This window comes from Emydura macquarii, unplaced genomic scaffold (genome assembly GCF_026122565.2).
Source record: "Emydura macquarii macquarii isolate MOO-44397 ecotype Brisbane River unplaced genomic scaffold, CSIRO-AGI_Emac_v2 contig_3485, whole genome shotgun sequence".
NCBI lineage: Eukaryota > Metazoa > Chordata > Testudines > Chelidae > Emydura > Emydura macquarii.
In genome coordinates, this window is record NW_027133622.1 from 641,850 (window position 1) to 660,276 (window position 18,427).

Consider the following 18,427-nt stretch of genomic DNA (forward strand, 5'->3'; position numbering starts at 1 on the left):
TTAAACCTATATCTGCACTATTCAAATAACTTATACCTTGATGAAAGCTTTACATTTTTCATGTGTTTCTTACCATGTACCATTTCTTTGTTACAATTAATGTGTGATCTCTTCTTTGCTTCTGTCTCTTCGTAACAATGAAGCGAAAATAGAGCATATGTTCATTGTAACGAATAACTAATGAATGGTAAGAAACGCATGAAAAATAATTGATTTATTATTAGTGGTTCATTACCTGTTCTGTTAATTGCCTTTGATTTGGTCATTGCTGGTGACTTTGTTTGAATTGTTGGTAGCCTGGTTGGATATATATGGTTTATTCATTTGTATCTAAACAAATATTCACTCTATTCCGTGCAAAACATAGTGGCTACAGCCCTGTCTTCCATCTTTGCCGACCTCCTGTTGCAGTCTTAGCTTCTCCCCAAAGAATTGCTGGAGCTCCCAGAAACATCAGCAAAGCTGCCTCAAAATCCGCCTTCAAATTCCTCCTCAAAACTCCCATTTGCATGATGCCGACAAAAAGCTGGATGACGGCAAGGCTGCTGGTGTGCAGAAATCACTGCCGATCCTGCTGGTCCACATCATCTCACTGTTTCCTTCTGTCTACTGTCTCCATCTGGTGTCTCTTGTCGTATACTCAGACTGGGGCAGGGACTGTGAGTTTGTACAGCGCCTGGCGCAGTAGGGTTGTGGTCCATGACTGATGCTCTGAGGTGCTACCATAGGCACCTAATAAATACTGTGCAGTGCCTGGCACAATGGGGTCGTGATCTGTGACTAGCAACCTGAGTTGTTACTATAATACACCTAATAATAAATAAGATTGTTCTAGATTATTATGTACAATATGGTGATTATCTGTACCTCTCCAATAAAGTCATCTCTAGTGGCCTCAGTTGTTGATGTTTATGTGCTATGTTTATTTGTTTAGTGCTGCTACCTCTCTAGCTGTTATACGTAAATTCTATATATTTTATTTAATAAAATGTGCTTTGCGATCTTCTGATGAATACTTAACTCTTACCTACAAGATAAGAACTAAACGTTTATTATTATTATTAGCTAATTATTTAGTTATTGAATAGTTTGCCATTTATTTTTACTTCTTAGGTGTTTATGAGCTTGCTACTAAAATATTTTTTATTAGTTTTTTTGTTTCTAGTAATTTATTAATTGATTTTTTATCTATTATTGCTCTTTATAGATATTTTTGTTATTTATTTGTTAGTCCTTCTTCATTAGTTCTATTTTTTGTAATTTATTATTGTGAAAAGTAATTTAATAGTCAATAGTTATTTGTATTTTCTAGGTTTTGTTTTAGTTTTCGCTATTTATTGCTTGTATTTTTATCTATTTTTGCCATTAAGCATTTAAAATTTAATTTATTCATTAGATTGCCGTTCTTTATTAGGAAAACCTATTATTTTTGTTATGATATACTCTTGTGCAATTTATTTATTAGTCAATAGCTTGATAGATGTATTTTCTATTCTTTGTTATTAACTTGTTTATTTTTGTGACACTTATGTATTAGCTATCATTCTGTAAATGTATTGGTTTACTTTTGGGACATTCATACATTAGCTATTGTTTTGTATACTTATACACTTGTACTAAGTTATAAGTAATACTAAGTTAGTAATAAGTAATAGTAATACTTAGCTATAACTTATTAATAAGTTATTAACTTGTACACTTCTTGTTTAACTTACATTTAGTTATTATTTGTTCTTTGCTACACTTTTTATTATTTTGTATTTGTATTCATTATTATTTCTTTTTGACAGTTTCTTTTAGTTTCTAGTTAACTAGTTGTTATTTATCTATATTTTCTATTTGATGGTGATTTCTTTTTATTTGTTATCTTATCTTTATTAGCACTATCTATGGCATTTGTTATTCGATAGTTATTTATTTTTCTTTATTAGCTATTCATTCTTTATTAGCCCTATCGATTGTGTTTGTTATGTGATGGTTATTTTAGTTTACTTGTTAGCTGTTCGTTCTTTATAAGCACTTGATTTCTTAGCTGATCTTTCTTCAGTAGAAATAGCCATTGATTTTCCTATTTTGTTGTTATTTCTTAGTGCTACTAAAGTCAGACAAGCTATCTATTGGTTTTACTATTTGATAGCTATGTCTTAGCTGATCTGTCTTCAGTAGCACTGTCCATTGGTTTTGCTACTCCAGGCTCCCACCTCTCATAGTTCTGATTGGAAATTGCTCCGAGTCCAGTTTTCTGTTCACCATAGTTAGATTGTTTACCTGGCTCCGCACCTTCATTTAACATTTTTTAGAGGTCCACAAATGAAAAAAGGTTGAAAACCACCCTATTAGATATAGCTCTTGATTAGTATTATCTCATATTTTTGTTTGTTATTTCATACTGTGAAATGTGTTTCTTAGTAAATAGCTAGTTATCAGTTTGTAATTTATTCATCAGTTGTCATTTATTAGTTTATATTAGTCTGTTATTTGCATTGATTATTTCCTAGCTATTTATTGTTTTGTAATATATATATTAGTTGTCATTTATTAGTTTATATTTATCTATTTGTTTTTCTTATTTACTAGCTATTTATTGTTTTAATATATATATATTAGTTGTCTTTTACTAGTTAATATTTATTATTTATTTTCTAGTTATTTATTACTTTGTTATTTTCTAGTTATTTATTGTTTTGTAACATGTTTATTAGCTATCATTTATTAGTTTACATTTACTTATTATTTGCACTGATAATTTCCTAGTTATTTAATTTTAGACAGATTTTAGCTGTAATTTATTGGTTTATATTTATCTGTCATTTGTATTTCCAATTTCCTAGCTATTTATTGTTTTTAATATATTTATTAGTTGTCAGTTATAATTTTATATTTATCTGATATTCATATTTATTATTTTGTAGTTATTTATTGGTTTGTAATATGTTTATCTGATCTCACATATTGGTTTATATTTATCTATAATTTGTATTGGTTATTTCCTAACTCTTCATTGTTTTATAATTTATTTATTAACTGCAATTTATTAGTTAGTTAGTATTTATCTATTGCTTGTATGGGTTATTTCCTAATTATTTATTGCATTCATATTAATTAGTCGTCAGTTATTAGTGTATTTTTGTCTACGATGTGTACTGGTTATTTTCTAGTTAATTATTGGGTTGTAAGCTTGTCAGAGACCATTGGAAAGAGTTTCTTGCAACATCAGAAATTCTAAGTAGAATCTAAAGCATCATATTAAGTGAGAAGAAGATGCTGGGTATATTTAAGATCAGCAACACAACTTCCCCGGCAAGTACTAATATCGACACCCCTTGGAGAGAGAAAAAGAGGGCGACCTAGAGAAACATGACACTGAACAACAGAGAAAGAAGCCAAATCCATCTGCATGATGCTTGAGCAGGGCAGCACAAGACTGGAATAAATGGTGGAAACTGGTGGATGCCCACCTGCAGCTGTGGAAACATAAAGAAAAAGAATATATTTATTAATCGTCAGTTATTGGTTTCTATTGTTCTGGTATTTGTATTGGTTATTTCCCAGTTACTTATTGATTTGTAGTTTATTTGTCATCATTTATCATCTTATATTTATCTTGCATTTTCTATTGATTGTTATAATTCTCGTAACATTTCTTAAAAAGTCAAAATGGGAACAAAACATTTTGACTGACCTGAAACAGACCCTATCAACCGCATTTCAAAATGAAAGTTTATTTCAAAATGAAAAAAAAAAAAAAAAAAAACCACACCAAAAACTTCACTCCCATAATCTGTCCACAGGAAAGATTTTAATCTTATCAGCCTCCTGCCTTTTGATTTGCTGTTCAAAACAAAATGCTATTGAAATGGACATATTGCCATGGTCGGTTGCGCTTGCAACAAAATGGCATTCTTCCAACAGAAAACGAAAACGTGCTGTTGGAAGATTTCCTGCCAGGTCTGTTAATTCCTAGTTTGCTGTTGTTCATTCATTCATTCATTCATTCATTCATTCATTTCTGCTTGTTAAAATGGGGATAATGATTCCAGCCTCCTTAGTAAAGTACTTTGAGATCTACTGATGGAAAGTGCTAGACAAGAGAAACGGAAATTATTATTAATAGTTATATTAATTGCTCTATATCCATTATGTTTGTTATGTGCTAGTGATTTGTGAGATGTGATAATAAATGTTTAACCATTTATACCCTTGCTGGTTAAAATTTCCTCTGGGCTAACGCCTACATTATTTAGCTTTTTTGTTGCTGTTGTTTCTTGTTCTCTGCAGCAAATTGTCTTCGCTGCTCTGTGGAATCTTATATTTGCACTGGTGGATGATTCATAGATTCTAAGGGCATTAGACCATCTAGTTTGACCTCCTGTGGAAACCCAGCTCATTATATTTCACTCATTTCCTCCTGTGTTTAGTCCCATAACTTGTGCTTGGCTAATGCAGCTTCCAGGAAGGCAACCTGTCTTGACTGGAAGTGAACCAGAGATGCTGAAACCGTCACTTCCCTTATGAGTGTGTCCCAATTATTATATCACCTGAACTGTTAACAAGCAGTGATGGGAATTTGGCTGGCTTTAACTTCCAGCCGTTGGTTCTTCCTCTGTCTCATTCAAGAGCCCGTTAGTGCCCGGGATTTTCTCGTATCAACTGGCCTCTGGGCAGCATTGGGAGGAAGTCACCCAAAGATGGAGACTCCAGCTGGGGAATGTGTTGTCTTTCTTTCATAGAATCATAGAACCATAGAAGATGAAGGTTAGAAGAGACCTCAGGAGGTATCTAGTCCAACCCCCTGCTCAAAGCAGGACCAACCCTGACTAAATCATCCCAGCCAGGGCTTTGTCAAGCTGCAGCTTAAAAACCTCTCAGGATGGAGATTCCACCACCTCCCTTGGGAACCATTTCAGTGCTTCACCACCATCCTAGTGAAAAACGTTTTCCTGATATTCAACCTAGACCTCCCCCACTGCAACTTGAGACCATTGCTCCTTGTTCTGTCACTTGCCACCACTGAGAACAGCCTAGCTCCATCCTCCCTGAAACCCCCTTCAGGTACTTGAAGGCTGCTATCAAATTCCCCCTTTCCCCATGCCCAGATTCTTCCCGGCTCCTCCCTGGCTTGATGTAGGGGGATCAAAATCAGGATGAGGCTCGTTAAGGCTGCCGGCCAGTCAGTTTTTAAACAGCCTGGCTGGTTTGTTTGTTTTTTTGAAGTGCCCCATCATAAGATGGCGGAATCTCCATCCTTAGAGATTTTCAAGGCCCGGCTTGACAAAGCCCTGGCTGGGATGGTTTAGCTGGGGTTGGTCCTGCTTGGAGCAGGGGGTGGGACTAGATGACTCCTGAGGTCCCTTCCAACCCTCATCTTCTGTGATTCTATGATCACAGGGTGTCCCAGATCCATGGGATCATGCTACACTCCAGCTTTGAAACAGCCCCTCGGAGGAACCTCTTTGGTGTGTCAAACCTCTTCTTCCCCCCTGGCCTCAAAGCCTCTGGGAAAAGCTCCACTAGGCTCCAGCCTACCTGCTTCAGCCAATGAGCTCTGCTCAATGAATCCAGATGAGACAGAGATGTGCCTGCATGGCAGGGCCCGTGGAACAGAGCAGGGTAGATTTGTTTGCCGGGCTCTGGCATGGGAAGCCCTTAGGTTAGCCCAGAGAAGCAAAGGTGACGACAGCCTCCACTCAGCCTAGCTGCAATGGAATGCACTTCTCGCTCTGCCTCGCCACCTTTCCGCCCGTCCCAGCTTAGATCGACTTCGTCTCGTCAACAGCCAGCTCTTCTCCCCGCACTGAGCTCTGTCGTCTTGATCTCAAGGGCCTGAAGAGTTCCAGGTGTTACTCTTCCCAAGTCATGGCCCATCAACGAGCAGTGTTGAACAAGGTCCAGGAATTGGCACCCAGAGACCTCTGCTGTCTTCGCCCTCGGGTCAACACCCCAGGGAAAATCCTTTCATTCAAGGTACAGAAAAGAAAGCAAACCAGATAAAGCCTGGGAAATGCAAGGTAATAAACACGGCTTTCATTTCATCCACAGCTTTTGGTCTCTGCCCCTTTAGCTGGAGAGAGGTTTCAGAAGGAAAAGCCTCCACCTTTGACCGTCTCGTTGATACTATCAGAGATGGTAATAAGTGGCCCTTTTGGGGACCAGAGGAGAAGGCAGAGGAGATGGGCAGGAGCCGCAGTTGTTTGTGTCCGATCCCATTTCATCGCCGGTGGTGGATGGAATTCAGCTGGCACCGGTGGCGTTGGTGTCTGGGTCCCTCTCTCTGGGCCGGTCTGACCAGGAAGGTTCTCAGGAGCAGGACCGAGAGGGCCTGAGATTCCCAGGAGATGCTGGGGGTGGCACCAGGATGGTGAAGTCAATTCCCCCCTCAAGCTCTCTTTCTTTATGTCTCCCCGAAAGGGAGCAGCGGGGGGAGCAGCCCACCCCCTCGTTATTGTGTCCACCAGTGAGGCCTAATTTCTGACTCACCCGTTTTGGCTCATTGGTGTTTGATCGCTTGTTTCCTGGGTGTGATCTCATTTGGGTGAAGTGAGGCTTACCGGCACATGTTATTAGGATGTCTCAGGGGGGGTCATGGGCGTCTTAGGGTTGAGAGCACAATTCGGATCAGTCTGTTGGCCCAACTATTGAACAGCTCCCAGGCTCTGCCTGCTGGAGATCCTTGTGTTGCAGGGTTGGTTAAAGAAAAATTGAGCCGGGTGGAGTGATAAGGAACGTTTATTTGGTTACAGCCTCTAGTCCACTCTAGTCCACTCTTCGCCTCGCGACCCACGAAGTGAGCCCCGAGTTCACTACTTTACAACTTCTTATCTAAAATAAAATGTAAACACACACTCTTCTACAACGCCCCATAAAACCCTATTTGGTGATATAAATCTTTATAAAATGAATATTAATGGATAGGGGAGGCATACAATTATACGCGCCCCTGTTTGTTATTTACCACTTAACCTGCATGGCATATGCATTTTTGCTGTGAATTTGGCTATCTTGACAGCAGGAATGACCATAAATTTTCTTACCGAACCAACTGCAAGGGAAGAAAAAGGACTTTCTTTAACACACTTCTTATCACCTTCTTTGTCCAGGTGGTGAGGGGAGGAATAGGAGGGGGGACATGGCCTGCCCGTATTACAACCCCGTTACCATGCTACCTATTGGTCAGGTCATTTTGCCCTGCTTCAGTGTTTGCTTCCCCCTCACCCCCCCCCCCAACTCCAAGGCCAGGAAGCTGCTGTGTAAACAGCACATGATTATTGCTGGTGTAGGACATGGCCTTTTTAGCCCAAGCCAGGGGTCCTGCGGAGGACAGTTCACGCCCAAAGCCTGGGCCCAATTCCCAGCCCCCCACGAATGTGGCCCAGCGCTGACATCCTTTGTCCCTGTGCCCACACCCTGTCCACTTTTCAGACCTTGGAGCTCCTGTGGGCTTGGCCAACTCTCCATGGACAGGGCTTGGTTCAGCCAGTCACCCCACCGTAGGCTGTTATGTGACCCACCCACCTCATGTTTCCTGCTATGCCCCAAAAGCAGCTTTGTTAATCCTTTCACACCCGCTGGGTAGCAACACACACATGGCAGAGGGGAAACCGAGACAGGCTGCGGCATCACAAAAATATGACAGAAAACTCCCGCTTTGTCACATCAGGGGTGGCAGGTGCAATGGCCAGTCTTTCTGCCTCTCGGAGGTGGCAGCCGGAGGCGATTTCCAGCCAGGCTGGGGCCAGCATCACCACTGTGGGAATTCCTAGCCAAGGGAAATTTGGCAGACGGTTTCAATGCAGAGAGGCTCTCCCCAAATTCCCCTTCTTGCCGTTAGTCATCCAGGGGCCAGGAACCAAAACACCTCAGGTGAACCTTTCTGCCCTGGGCTTCGGCCTAGGATCGTGACTCATCATGTGTGAGCCGGGCTGGGGTGATCAGCCTGAGTCACCCAGAACCCTGTTTCCTTGAGTGTCTTCATCCGCTGGTCTTTCCTAACAGACGTCTCCTTCAAGTCTTTTGCAAGTCTGCCCCCCCGGGCCCAACCGGGCCTCTCCCCTGTTTCCCAATGGGCTGGGTGCGGGGGGTCTCTCTCGCCAGCAGAGCAGGGTCGGGACGGGGCGGTTGGTGGAGGGGAGCCCATGGGGACGGGGCTGAAATTTGGGAAGGGGAGGGAGGTGGGCAGAGTGGGGGGATCCCGGCAGTAGGTGGCGTGGGGGGCACAGGCTGAGAGGCGGATTGAGGGCGAGACAGGCGGTGGGAGCAGGGTAGGCTGGGATTGTGTGGGTGGGGGCAGCTGCCGAGTGGGTCATGCCCCAGGAAGGCAGGCTGCTAGGAAGGAAGGAAGCAGAGAGGCGTTTGCCAACATCAGCCTGACAAGTCGGGCAACATTCCCAGCCCCACGCCCTGCCAGGGCTGGTATATAGGAATCACAATCCCACAAGGCACCCTCAGCTTCCACTTGTATCCCAGGATGAGCGGCATGTGGGAGCGGCCACAGGCAGCTCAGAGGAGATGGGTGATGGGCAGAGGGACCCTGCTGGCACTGCTGACCCTGGCAGTCCTGGGGGCTGGACCCCATTCGGGGCATTGCCTGGCACAGTCTGGTGAGGAAAATTGGTCAGCTGGGTGAGTGGGTGGGTGAGGGAAGGCTGATATCCAATGGGACTGGAGCTGGGATCTTTCTCCATCCTCATAATTGAATCTATGCATCTGTCCCTCCAGCCTTATACACCCGCCACTCCGTATCTTTCTTTCTTATGCATCCTCCTAATTATCTATCTATCTATCTATCTATCTATCTATCTATCTATCTATCTATCTATCTATCCCTTAATGATTTTAGTGCTTTTAATATTATTGCTATCATTCCAGTAACTTTGTTATTATTACAGACTCTTCAGTGGTGAGATTCTATTAATTATGCTTAGAAGCTGTAATAAAGTTGTTAGTTAATTAGCAACGAATCATTTGAACAAGAATCTTATGTGTGATATCCCTGTGTGATTACGAGTAGCACATATGACATGCTAAGTGCTATGAGTAGTAGAATGACATTATTAACTGATAAGCAGCGGAGTATTAATATATTTCATAGCAGTGGTGGAATTGATTGTACAGCTGATTATCAGTGAATTATTATTAATAAAACCACCTTTCTTTCCATCAGTCACTCTCTAACTGCTTTAGAAGGGGAGACAGGATCCTTAGCCTCCTTAGGAAACCGAGGCACAGGGACTTGCCCAAGCCACCCTCTCTGAACCCACCAGATCCCAGAGCTGGCTCCCAGGACCTGCTGCTCTAACCATTAGACCTCACTTCCCTCCCAGGACTAGGGATAGAACCGAGGAGTCCTGGTTCCCAGCCTCCCTGCTCTAACCACTAGGCTTGATTAATAGAATTGCTGTGTTAGGTGATTAACAGTGAATTTTCAGTTATTGTTTTATTAGTGTCATGTTGCACATACCTGGAATTCTCAGTAGAATCGACACTATTATAATTCTCCTGCCTAATTATAATTCCGGGTTTTTCATTTGACTGTTAGATTAGCTTGGGTAATTAGTCTTAATTGTTATGATGAAGTTTATGGAGTGAGGGCTGGGTTCTGATCTTGAGGATCCGGTGTAAATCCGGAGTAACGCTCATCGACGGCAAAGGGGCCAGGGCTGGGTTCTGATCTTGAGGATCCGGTGTAAATCCGAAGTGACCTCACTGACTGCAGAGGGGCCAGGGCTGGGTTCTGAGCTCTCTGTCTCTGAGCCCCAGCACAGGGCTGTTGCTAGAGGTGAGCGACCGGTCCATACAGCCCATATCAACTTCTCTCCCGCTCCCCCTCCCGCCCCTGGCCAGCCCCGACTCACACCTGCTCTCTCCGCAGTGTGTGGACGCCAGGGCCCTACGAAGCGAATTGTGGGGGGCACGGACGCGCAGGACGGGGAGTGGCCTTGGCAGGTCAGCCTGAGACTCAACGGCACCCACCGCTGCGGGGGGTCCCTCATCTCCTCACAGTGGGTGCTGACAGCAGCTCATTGCTTCAGAAAGTGAGTATCGGGGGGTGCCCCTCACGGCTGACCCACTGCCCCTGCTCGCCTAGTCCTGGGCTCCTCTAACCGTTGTTCTCTGTGTCTAGGTCCAAGGACCCCTCCCAGTTCTCAGTGCTACTCGGGACCCACAAGCAGCTGCACCCCAACCCCCATGCCATCATAGCCCCCGTGGGGCAGATTGTCCCCAACCCACGCTATGGGGGCAAGGTCTCCAGTGGGGACGTTGCACTGGTCCAGCTAGAAAAGCCCGTGACCTTCACCAACCGCCTCGTCCCCATCTGCCTCCCGGACACTGGGGTCCAATTCCTGCCAGGGACCAAGTGCTGGGTGACAGGCTGGGGGGATGTCAAAGATGGAGGTGAGTGAAGTGTGTGTTGGGGGGCGAGAGGCAGGCTGGGCTCCGATTCTGAGAAAGCTGAAGCGGGGAGGGAGGGCATAGAGAATTTGGGGCACAGCTGTATTGGAAGGGCAATGGGGAAGGAAAGAAAGAAAGAAAGAGGATGGAAGTGAAAAGAAGGAGGGAAGGCAGCTTGCAGGACAGAAAGGAGCCGGAAGATACACGTTGGTGTGGGGCGTGGGATCCTGCCCCCATCAGCCTCTCCCCTTGTTTGTGGTGGCCCCTCAGACCCCTGGGGAGGGGGTTGGGAGATGGGGGGCAGCTCCCAGCCCGGATCTCACGCTGCCGCCTCCCACAGCAGCGGAGGTCAAAGCCCAGGAGATCCTGCAGAAGCTGGAGGTGCCCATCATCGCCCAGGAGACGTGCAACACCTTCTACCGCCGAGGCAAAGGGCAAGACATCCGCGAGGATATGCTGTGCGCTGGGTACACTGAAGGAGGCCGGGACGCCTGCCAGGTTAGAGCCCTGCCCCAGAGGTGGCTTCATCTCAGTGCCAGGCGAGGGGGTCCTTGTACACACAGCCCCCACGCCCCACCCCAGAGGTGGCTGCATGTCAGTAACCCATTGTCTGTCTCTTTGACCCCCAGGGTGATTCTGGTGGTCCCTTGGTGTGTAAAGTGGGGCAGAGCTGGGTCCAGGCTGGCGTGGTGAGCTGGGGAGATGGCTGTGCTCAGAGGAAGCGCCCCGGTGTCTATGTCCGAGTCACCAGTTATCATGGCTGGATCCAAGAGAATGTCCCTGACCTGGCATTTGTCCAGGGAACCACAAATGGAACCAGCCACAGTTCCGGGGCTAACAGGAGCCGCCAGAAGAGAGTCCAGCCCAACAGCTTCAACCACGCGCCCACGTTGCTAGCCAACATCCTGCTTCTTGTGGCCTGTGCCCTACACCTCATCTGAGAGCCAGGACTCCTAGGTTCCCTCCTAGCTCTGGGGGGAAGTGGAGTCTAGTGGTTAGATTGGGGGAAAGCCGGGGGGGGAGAAGAGGAGCCTGGGCATCAGGATTCCTGGGTTCTTCACTATCTCAGGGAGGGGTTCTCTAGTGGTTAGAGCAGGGGGGCCAGGAGTCAGGACTCCTGGGTTCTATACCCATCTCTGCTCTTTCCTCGCTTGGTGCCTCAGTTTCCCCATGTATCATAGCAGCCCCTTACTGGAATTATTGTAAGGTTTCATTTACTCCTGTTTGTGAAGCACTTTTGTAGCCTACATTCAGACTCTGAAGAACAGTAAATTATTTATTTATTATGATTTCATTATTTCATTTCATTTCATTTAAATTAAGTTAAATTAAATTAAATTAAATTAAATTAAAACAGTGCACAAGGGACCTGGCTGGATCCAACCCACGGGTCCATCTAGCCCGGTATCCCGTCCCCTCCCTGTTGGCCCAGATCTGACCCATCGAGCCCATTATCCTGACTGACACTTGGCGCCATGGCAGAGAATGTGTCCGAGAGGCTGGGACGTGGCGGCTAGCTCCGAGCCTAGTGTGGAGGATTTTGGGGAACCAGGGGGTGGGGGTGTTTCGTGTCGTGTGGGGCTCCAAGGTTTGGGGTCCCTGCTGCAGACCTGGCAGGTGTGGGAAGCCCGGGAGAGGCAAATGCACCCATCAGCCCCAGGCAAGCAGCCGGGTGTCACATGCTGCTTGGCTGTGGTCCACCCATGTTATGGGGGGGAGGCTCATGGCTGGGTGGGTGTGGCTGGAAAGGGGAGGAATCACTTGACATGAGGCAGGTGAGACCCATCCATTGGCCACGGGGGGTGATTTTGGGGTACATTCCACCAGGGGATGTAGCATGTCATGGCCCGGTGGGTGTGTCTGGAAGGGGGCGGAGTTGCTTGACATGAGGCAGGCAGGACCACTGGCCACGAAGGAGAGTCCACAGGGGAAGGGGGGGTGATTGTGTAGTACAGTCCATTGATGGGCGTGGCTGGAAGGGGCGGAGTCACTTGGGTGGTGGCAGGCAGGGCTCATAGACAGCCCATGAGGAAGGGACCATAGTTCACTGGAGGGGAGGTGGGGAACATTCAGCAGCAGTCTTCTCAGGGGGTGTGGCCTATGTGGGTGGGCAAGGCTTAAGACTCCAGGGGGTGGGGCTCAGAGAATGCTGAGCAGACAGGTGGCTAGAAGCAGGGCTGCAGGGACAGGACTGGGGGCGCTGCCCCTGGGCAGGCTGTATGTGGTTATATTGACCACCCCGAAGGTGGCGTTGGGCACATGATGTCCGATCCATCCCAGGTAGGCGCTGACGCGGATGTAGACCCCTGGGCGGTTGGGAAGTGCGCAGCCCTCACCCCAGCTGACAACGCCGGCCACGACCCACAGCCCAGCCTTCTGGCAGACCAGGGGCCCCCCCGAGTCACCCTGGGGAGAGAGAATTGGTGACACCAGTGCCCCTGTCTCCTGACCCGCAGCCCCCTGCCAGCCCAGCCCTGGCTTCCCCTCCCCCAGCTCTGCTGGTGCCCCTCACTCCTGACCGACAGCCCCCTGCCAGACCAGACCTGCCCCCCAGCTCTGCCGGTGCCCCTCACTCCCGACCTGCAGCCCCCTGCTCTCACCTGGCAGGTGTCTCTCTGCCCCTCGGCATAGCCGGCGCACACCATGTCATCCTGGATCTCCCTCATTGAGCTCCGGTGCCGATAGAGGGCATCGCAGGGCAGCGGGTCGATCAGGGGTACTTGCAGCTGCTGCAGAGTCATGGGGGCCGGCAGCTGGTCTAGAGGGGGGAGGAAAGGTTAACACTGGTGGGGGGAGAGGGGATTGTGGGGGAAGAGGAGGACACAACACCCCTCCCTGCCCCCCATTCTTCCCTATGCTCCCCCCTCCAATGCCCCTTCCTTGCCCCTTCCTCTCTGCGTCCCCCTCCCTTTCTTCTCCCCTTCCTGGCCCCTCAGTGCTCCCCGTCACTCCCCTTTCCTCATGGCCCCTCCCACCACCACTCCCCCCTCTACTTCCCCTATTCTACCCCTCCATTCCCCTCCCCTTCCCTTCTCCCCACCCTCCCGCTGCCTCCTCCCTTTCTCCTCACCTCCCTCTCGTGGGGACCCCCAGCCAGTCACCCAGCAGAGGGTCCCGGCAGGGAAGTGGATCCCAGCATCCGGGAGGCAGGCGGGCAGCACCTGTGGGGTGAATGTGATGGGGCGGCCCAGCTGGGCCAGGGCGATGTCTCCGCTGGAGCCCTCCCCAGAGTAGAGTGCATGGCCCAAGGCGCGGGACAGCGGCAGCCGCAGGGAGCCGGGCTCTGGGATGGACAACTGGTGGGAGCCCAGGACAGCTTGGTACCGAGACAGCTCCGCGTGCCTGGGGCAAGAGAAGGGTCAGCGCCCACAGACCAACAGTGGTGCCCCTCACTCCCGACCTGCAGCCCCCTGCTGTCCCAGCCCTGGGCTCCCCCCACTCCAGCTCCGCTGGTGCCCCTCATTCCCGACCCACAGCCCCCCGCTGTTCCAGCCCTGGTCACCCACCTGGGAAAGCAGTGCGCAGCGCTGAGCACCCACTCCGAGTTGATGAGGGTCCCCCCGCAGACGTGGCGGTTATCATACTGCAGACTGACCTGCCAGGGCCAGGCCCCCAGCGGGGCGTCTTCCCCACCCACGATCCGAGCCTGGGGCCCCGCTTGGCCACACACTGCGGGCGGAGGGTGAGAACAATGGGGAAGCGGCGGCAACATTTTGCTCCCTGGTGGAGCTGCGCTGAGCTGCAATGCAGCGTCCTGGGTGCCGCGTGCTGGGTGCTGCACGGCACCCCCGTGAACCACCCCAAGGCATGGGAGTCAGCCTTCATTGCCTGGGTAGGGCACCCCCTACTGAGCCCTGCCACACTCCCTGGAGCACAGCACCCCCTAGTGCTGCCCTGGGGCCCTGTGATTCATACATAAGAATGGCCAGACTGGGTCAGACCAATGGTCCATTTAGCCCAGTGTCGTGTCAGCTGACAGTGGCCAATGCCAGGTGCCTCAGAGGGAATGAACAGGGCAATCATCGAGTGATCTATCCCCTGTCGTCCAATCCCAGCTTCTGGTAGTGGGAGCTTTAGGGGCACCCAGAGCACGATGGATGTATCCTCCATCAACTTATCTAGTTCTGTTTTGAACCAAGTTATACTTTTGGCCTTCGCAACATCCTCTGGCAAGGAGTTCCATAGGTTGACTGTGCATTGTGTAAAGAAATACTTCCTTATGTTTTAAAGCTGCTATTTATTAATTTAATTGGATAACCCCTGGTTTTTGTATTATGTGATGGAGTAAATAACACTTCCCTATTCACTCTCTCTGCACCATTCGTGATTTTATAGACCTCTGTCATCTCCTCCCTTAGTTGTCTCTTTTCTAAGATGAACAATCCCAGTCCTTTTAATTTCTCCTCATATGGAAGCTGTTCCATACTCTTAATCATTTTTGTGGCCCTTCACTGTATTTTTTCCAATTCTAATGTATCTTTTTTGAGCTGCGGTGACCAAAACTGTGCACAGTATTCAAGGTATGGGCTGACCATGGATTCATATAGTGGCACTATGATATTTTCCATCTTATTATCTATCCCTTTCCTAATTGTTCCTAACATTCAGGTAGCTTTTTTGACTGCTGCTGCAAACTCTTTCTTGGATGGTAACAGCAAACTTAAACCCCAACATTTTGTATGTGTAATTGGGATTATGTTTTCCAGTGTGCATTACTTTACGTTTCTCAATATTGAATTTCATCTGCAAATTGTTGTCCAGTCACACAGTATCATGAGCTCTCTTTGTAACAATTTGCAGTCTGCTTTGGACTTAACTATCTTGAATAATTTTGTATCATCTGCAAATTTTGTCCTCTCACTGTTTACCCCCTTTTCCAAACCATTTATGAACCTGTTGAACAGTGCTGGACCCAGTACAGATCTCTGGGGAACACCAGTATTTATCTCTCCCCATTATGAAAACTGACCATTGATTCCTACCCTTTGTTTCCTATCTTTTAACCAGTTACTGAGCCAGGAGAGGGCCTTCCCTCTTATCCCATCCCAACTTAAGAGCCTTTGGTGAGGGACTCTGTCAAAGGCTTTCTGAAGGTCCAAGTTCACAGTATCCACTGAATCACTCACAACCACATATTTGCTGACCCCCTCAATGAATTCTAATAGATTGGTGAGGCATGATTTCCCTTGACAAAAGAAATCTTGACTATTCCCCAATATACTGTGTTCATCTCTGTGTCTGATCATTCTGTTCCTTCCTGTTGTTTCAACCACTTTGTCTGCTACTGAAGTCAGGCTTACCAGCCTGTAACTGCCGGGATCACCTCTGGAAACTCTCTTAAAAATCGGCATCATGTTAGCTATCCTCCAGTCATCTATTGAAGAGGCTGATTGAAGCGATAGGTCACATGATTTAAGTGAGACGTTACATACCTGTCTGGATTCCATATTCTGGTGCAGCTGCAGGAGATAGGAGGAGGCGTCACAGATGGCGCAAAGCCGAGGAACCGGTTTCAGAAATGAACAGGAATCACAAAGAAAGAAAGAAAGAAAGAAAGAAAGAAAGAAAGAAAGAAAGAAAGAAAAAGAAAAAGAAAGAAACCCTTACTAAATGTAAACAGGGCAAAATAATGCACAGCTTTCAGGATGCCTGGGTTCTTTCCCACGCTAGAGGAGCGGGAGGGTGGTCTAGTGGTTAGAGCCATGGGGGCTGGGAGCCAGGAGTCCTGGTTTCCTCTCTGGCTCTGGGACAATGGCTGAGTCTTTCACTCCCTGGCCAGCCCAGGGGACATAGCTGGGGAATCCAGGAGACAGGGATTTCCCACTGCGTTTCATATTGGTGTCTTGTTAACTGCTGCACACTCATCCCTGGGTTATTACCATGTGTGGAGCATTTCAAGAACTGTAAGGTAGATTTTCAGTGCTGGCTCAGAGGGTGGGGATGAGAGAGGGGGTCGTTGGCTGAGAATTGAATCCTGGAGTCCTGGCTCCCAGTGTCCGCCGCTTCAACAGACCAGCCCCCACTTTCCTCCCACAGGACCTGGCAGTCCTGGCTCCCAGCCTCCCACACCTCTAGACACTCAGACCTCATTGATTCAGGAGCCAAATTAGAGATCAACATCACCCAGAAGGGCCATGGTCATCTGAATTCATTGTTTCATTTACTATAGTTCTGTATGTATATTACTCACAGCAAAACGACTGACCAAGGGTTATTACCTTATCAGCAATAATTGGTTACTAACACAGTAAAACCCTCCTGACTGGTTAATAACTCAGATTGGTCAATAATTAAATCACACTGTGCTTTAATATCATGTGCTGCAAGAGACACATTAAAGAGCCACATGCGACTCCCAAGCCTCAGTATCGCTGCACTAACCACATAGATCCGACCCCACTTGAAAGGGAACCCAGCCCCCCGGTTCTAACGCACCAGTCCCCACTCCCCTCCCATAGTCAGCGAACAAACCTGGATAGTCCTGGCTCCAAGCAATAACCACCAGTCCCCATTCCCTTCTCAGAGCCAGGGATAGAACCCAGGAGTCCTGGCTCCCAGCCCCCCCTGCTCTAACCCACTAGACCCACTCCCCTTCCATATGACTCAGGTGTCCTGGCTCCCAGCCCTGACTTACCCTGCAGTGTAGGCAGCAGGAGAAGGATGGTTATTGGGGCGCAGGGGGCTCCCATGGCACAGCAGCTCCCAGCTCAGCTTCCACAGGGGACAAGGAGGTCGGTGAGCTGCCCCAGTGACCCCACTCCCTGGTGTCAGCTGTCTGCCCAGTCTGGGAATGTCACCCAGCCAGTCCTCCCAACTCCTGTCTCATCTCACCCCTCAAGGGAAGCCACTTCTTGCCTCCACTCCACTATGTTCACCCTCCCCACACCCAGCCTCCTCCCCGCACTCCATTGGCCCCTCTCTCCTTCCCCATGTCCCGTGCGGCTGAGAACTCCCCCACTCGTGATTCTGAGACATGGGGCTGCTGGACTAGGTGGGATGAGGGGATGTGTCCTGAAATGCCCCAGCTGCCTTCCCTAGGGGGCTCACCGGGGTCTGCTGTGTGCGCGTCTGTGTGTGCACATTTGTGTGTGTGTAGTTCAACTTTGGGGTGTGCATGTGTTTATAGCTAGGCTCCCGGGTGTGTGTGCATCTGTGTGTGTGTGGTGATACTCCAGTGTGTGTGTGTGTGACCTTCAGGGGTGTGTGGGTTCCTTGTGTTGTCTAAATGGCCAAAGACAGACGAGCCCAAGGAAAGTCACAGTATTCTTGGGGTTATTTAGTTTGTATCATTCTGGGTAACGGGTGATGGACACACCCTGGACAGACAGACACAATATGGATAGACAGTGACAGTCCTCCCATCCCCTGCCTCGTCTCACCCTTCCAGGAAAACCACTTCTTGGCCTCCAATCTCCTATCTCCCAGTTTTCACTCTACTCCTTCCCAGCCTGCTTCTCCCCCCAGCCCCATTGGCCCCTCGCTCCTTCCCCGTGTCCTGTGTGGCTGAGAACTCCCCCACTCATGATTCTGCAACATGGGGCCACTGGCCTAGGTGGGATGGGGGATGTGTTCTGGACTGGCCTGGGAACCTTCCCAAGGGGGTTCACCAGGTTCTGCCGGGTGCGCATCTGTGTGTGGGTGTGTAGGTGCTGCACAGATTCCAACCGATATCAGGGCCCCATTGCTCCAGGTGATGCACAGACCCAGGGTGAGAACCAGTCTCTGCCTGAAGGTCTCACAGACAAAGGCAGGTTTATTCTACTCCTTTTACATTTTACATCAGAGACCCAGGACTAGTTCAGGATCACAAAGGGATCCTATGTCAGAGTCAGGGAGAGAACCCAGGAGTCCAGGCTCCCAGCTTCCCCCTGCTCTAACTATTAGATCCACTCCCCTCCCCGTGCTGGAGATAGAACCCAGGAGTCCTGACTCCCAGCCCTGTGCTAACCCATTAGGTTTCACTACCCTACCAGCCCCATAATCCTGGATTGTCGTTCTCATAGCTTTAATTTTTCCAAAGCCAGGGCTGGTTGTTTTA

The 18,427-nt window shown here is 48.5% G+C and overlaps 2 protein-coding genes across 2 annotated transcripts in view; one reads left to right on the forward strand and one right to left on the reverse strand.

Annotated features, from left to right (window-relative positions):
* LOC137144803 (transmembrane protease serine 9-like) overlaps positions 1-17,078 on the reverse strand; it is a 30,388-nt gene extending 13,310 nt beyond the window's left edge. Inside the window, 6 exon segments of the mRNA XM_067535290.1 lie at positions 12,582-12,795; positions 12,990-13,147; positions 13,460-13,731; positions 13,896-14,058; positions 15,822-15,848; positions 17,024-17,078. Of these exon segments, the coding sequence (XP_067391391.1) occupies positions 12,582-12,795; positions 12,990-13,147; positions 13,460-13,731; positions 13,896-14,058; positions 15,822-15,848; positions 17,024-17,078 (889 nt within the window).
* LOC137144793 (serine protease 27-like) lies at positions 8,465-11,330 on the forward strand. Its single transcript, XM_067535282.1, has 5 exons — positions 8,465-8,597; positions 9,869-10,031; positions 10,121-10,392; positions 10,730-10,887; positions 11,019-11,330. The coding sequence occupies exons 1-5, from the start codon at positions 8,465-8,467 to the stop codon at positions 11,328-11,330; spliced, it is 1,038 nt and encodes a 345-aa protein (XP_067391383.1).
* Positions 17,079-18,427: the final 1,349 nt, after the last annotated feature.

Coding starts and splice junctions, on each gene's coding strand:
- LOC137144793 (XM_067535282.1), top strand. CDS start 8,465: ATGAGCGGCATGTGGGAGCGGCCACAGGCAGCTCAGAGGAGATGGGTG. Junction 10,032..10,120: donor GCAGCTCATTGCTTCAGAAA/GTGAGTATCGGG, acceptor CTCTGTGTCTAG/GTCCAAGGACCCCTCCCAGT. Junction 10,393..10,729: donor GGGGGATGTCAAAGATGGAG/GTGAGTGAAGTG, acceptor CGCCTCCCACAG/CAGCGGAGGTCAAAGCCCAG.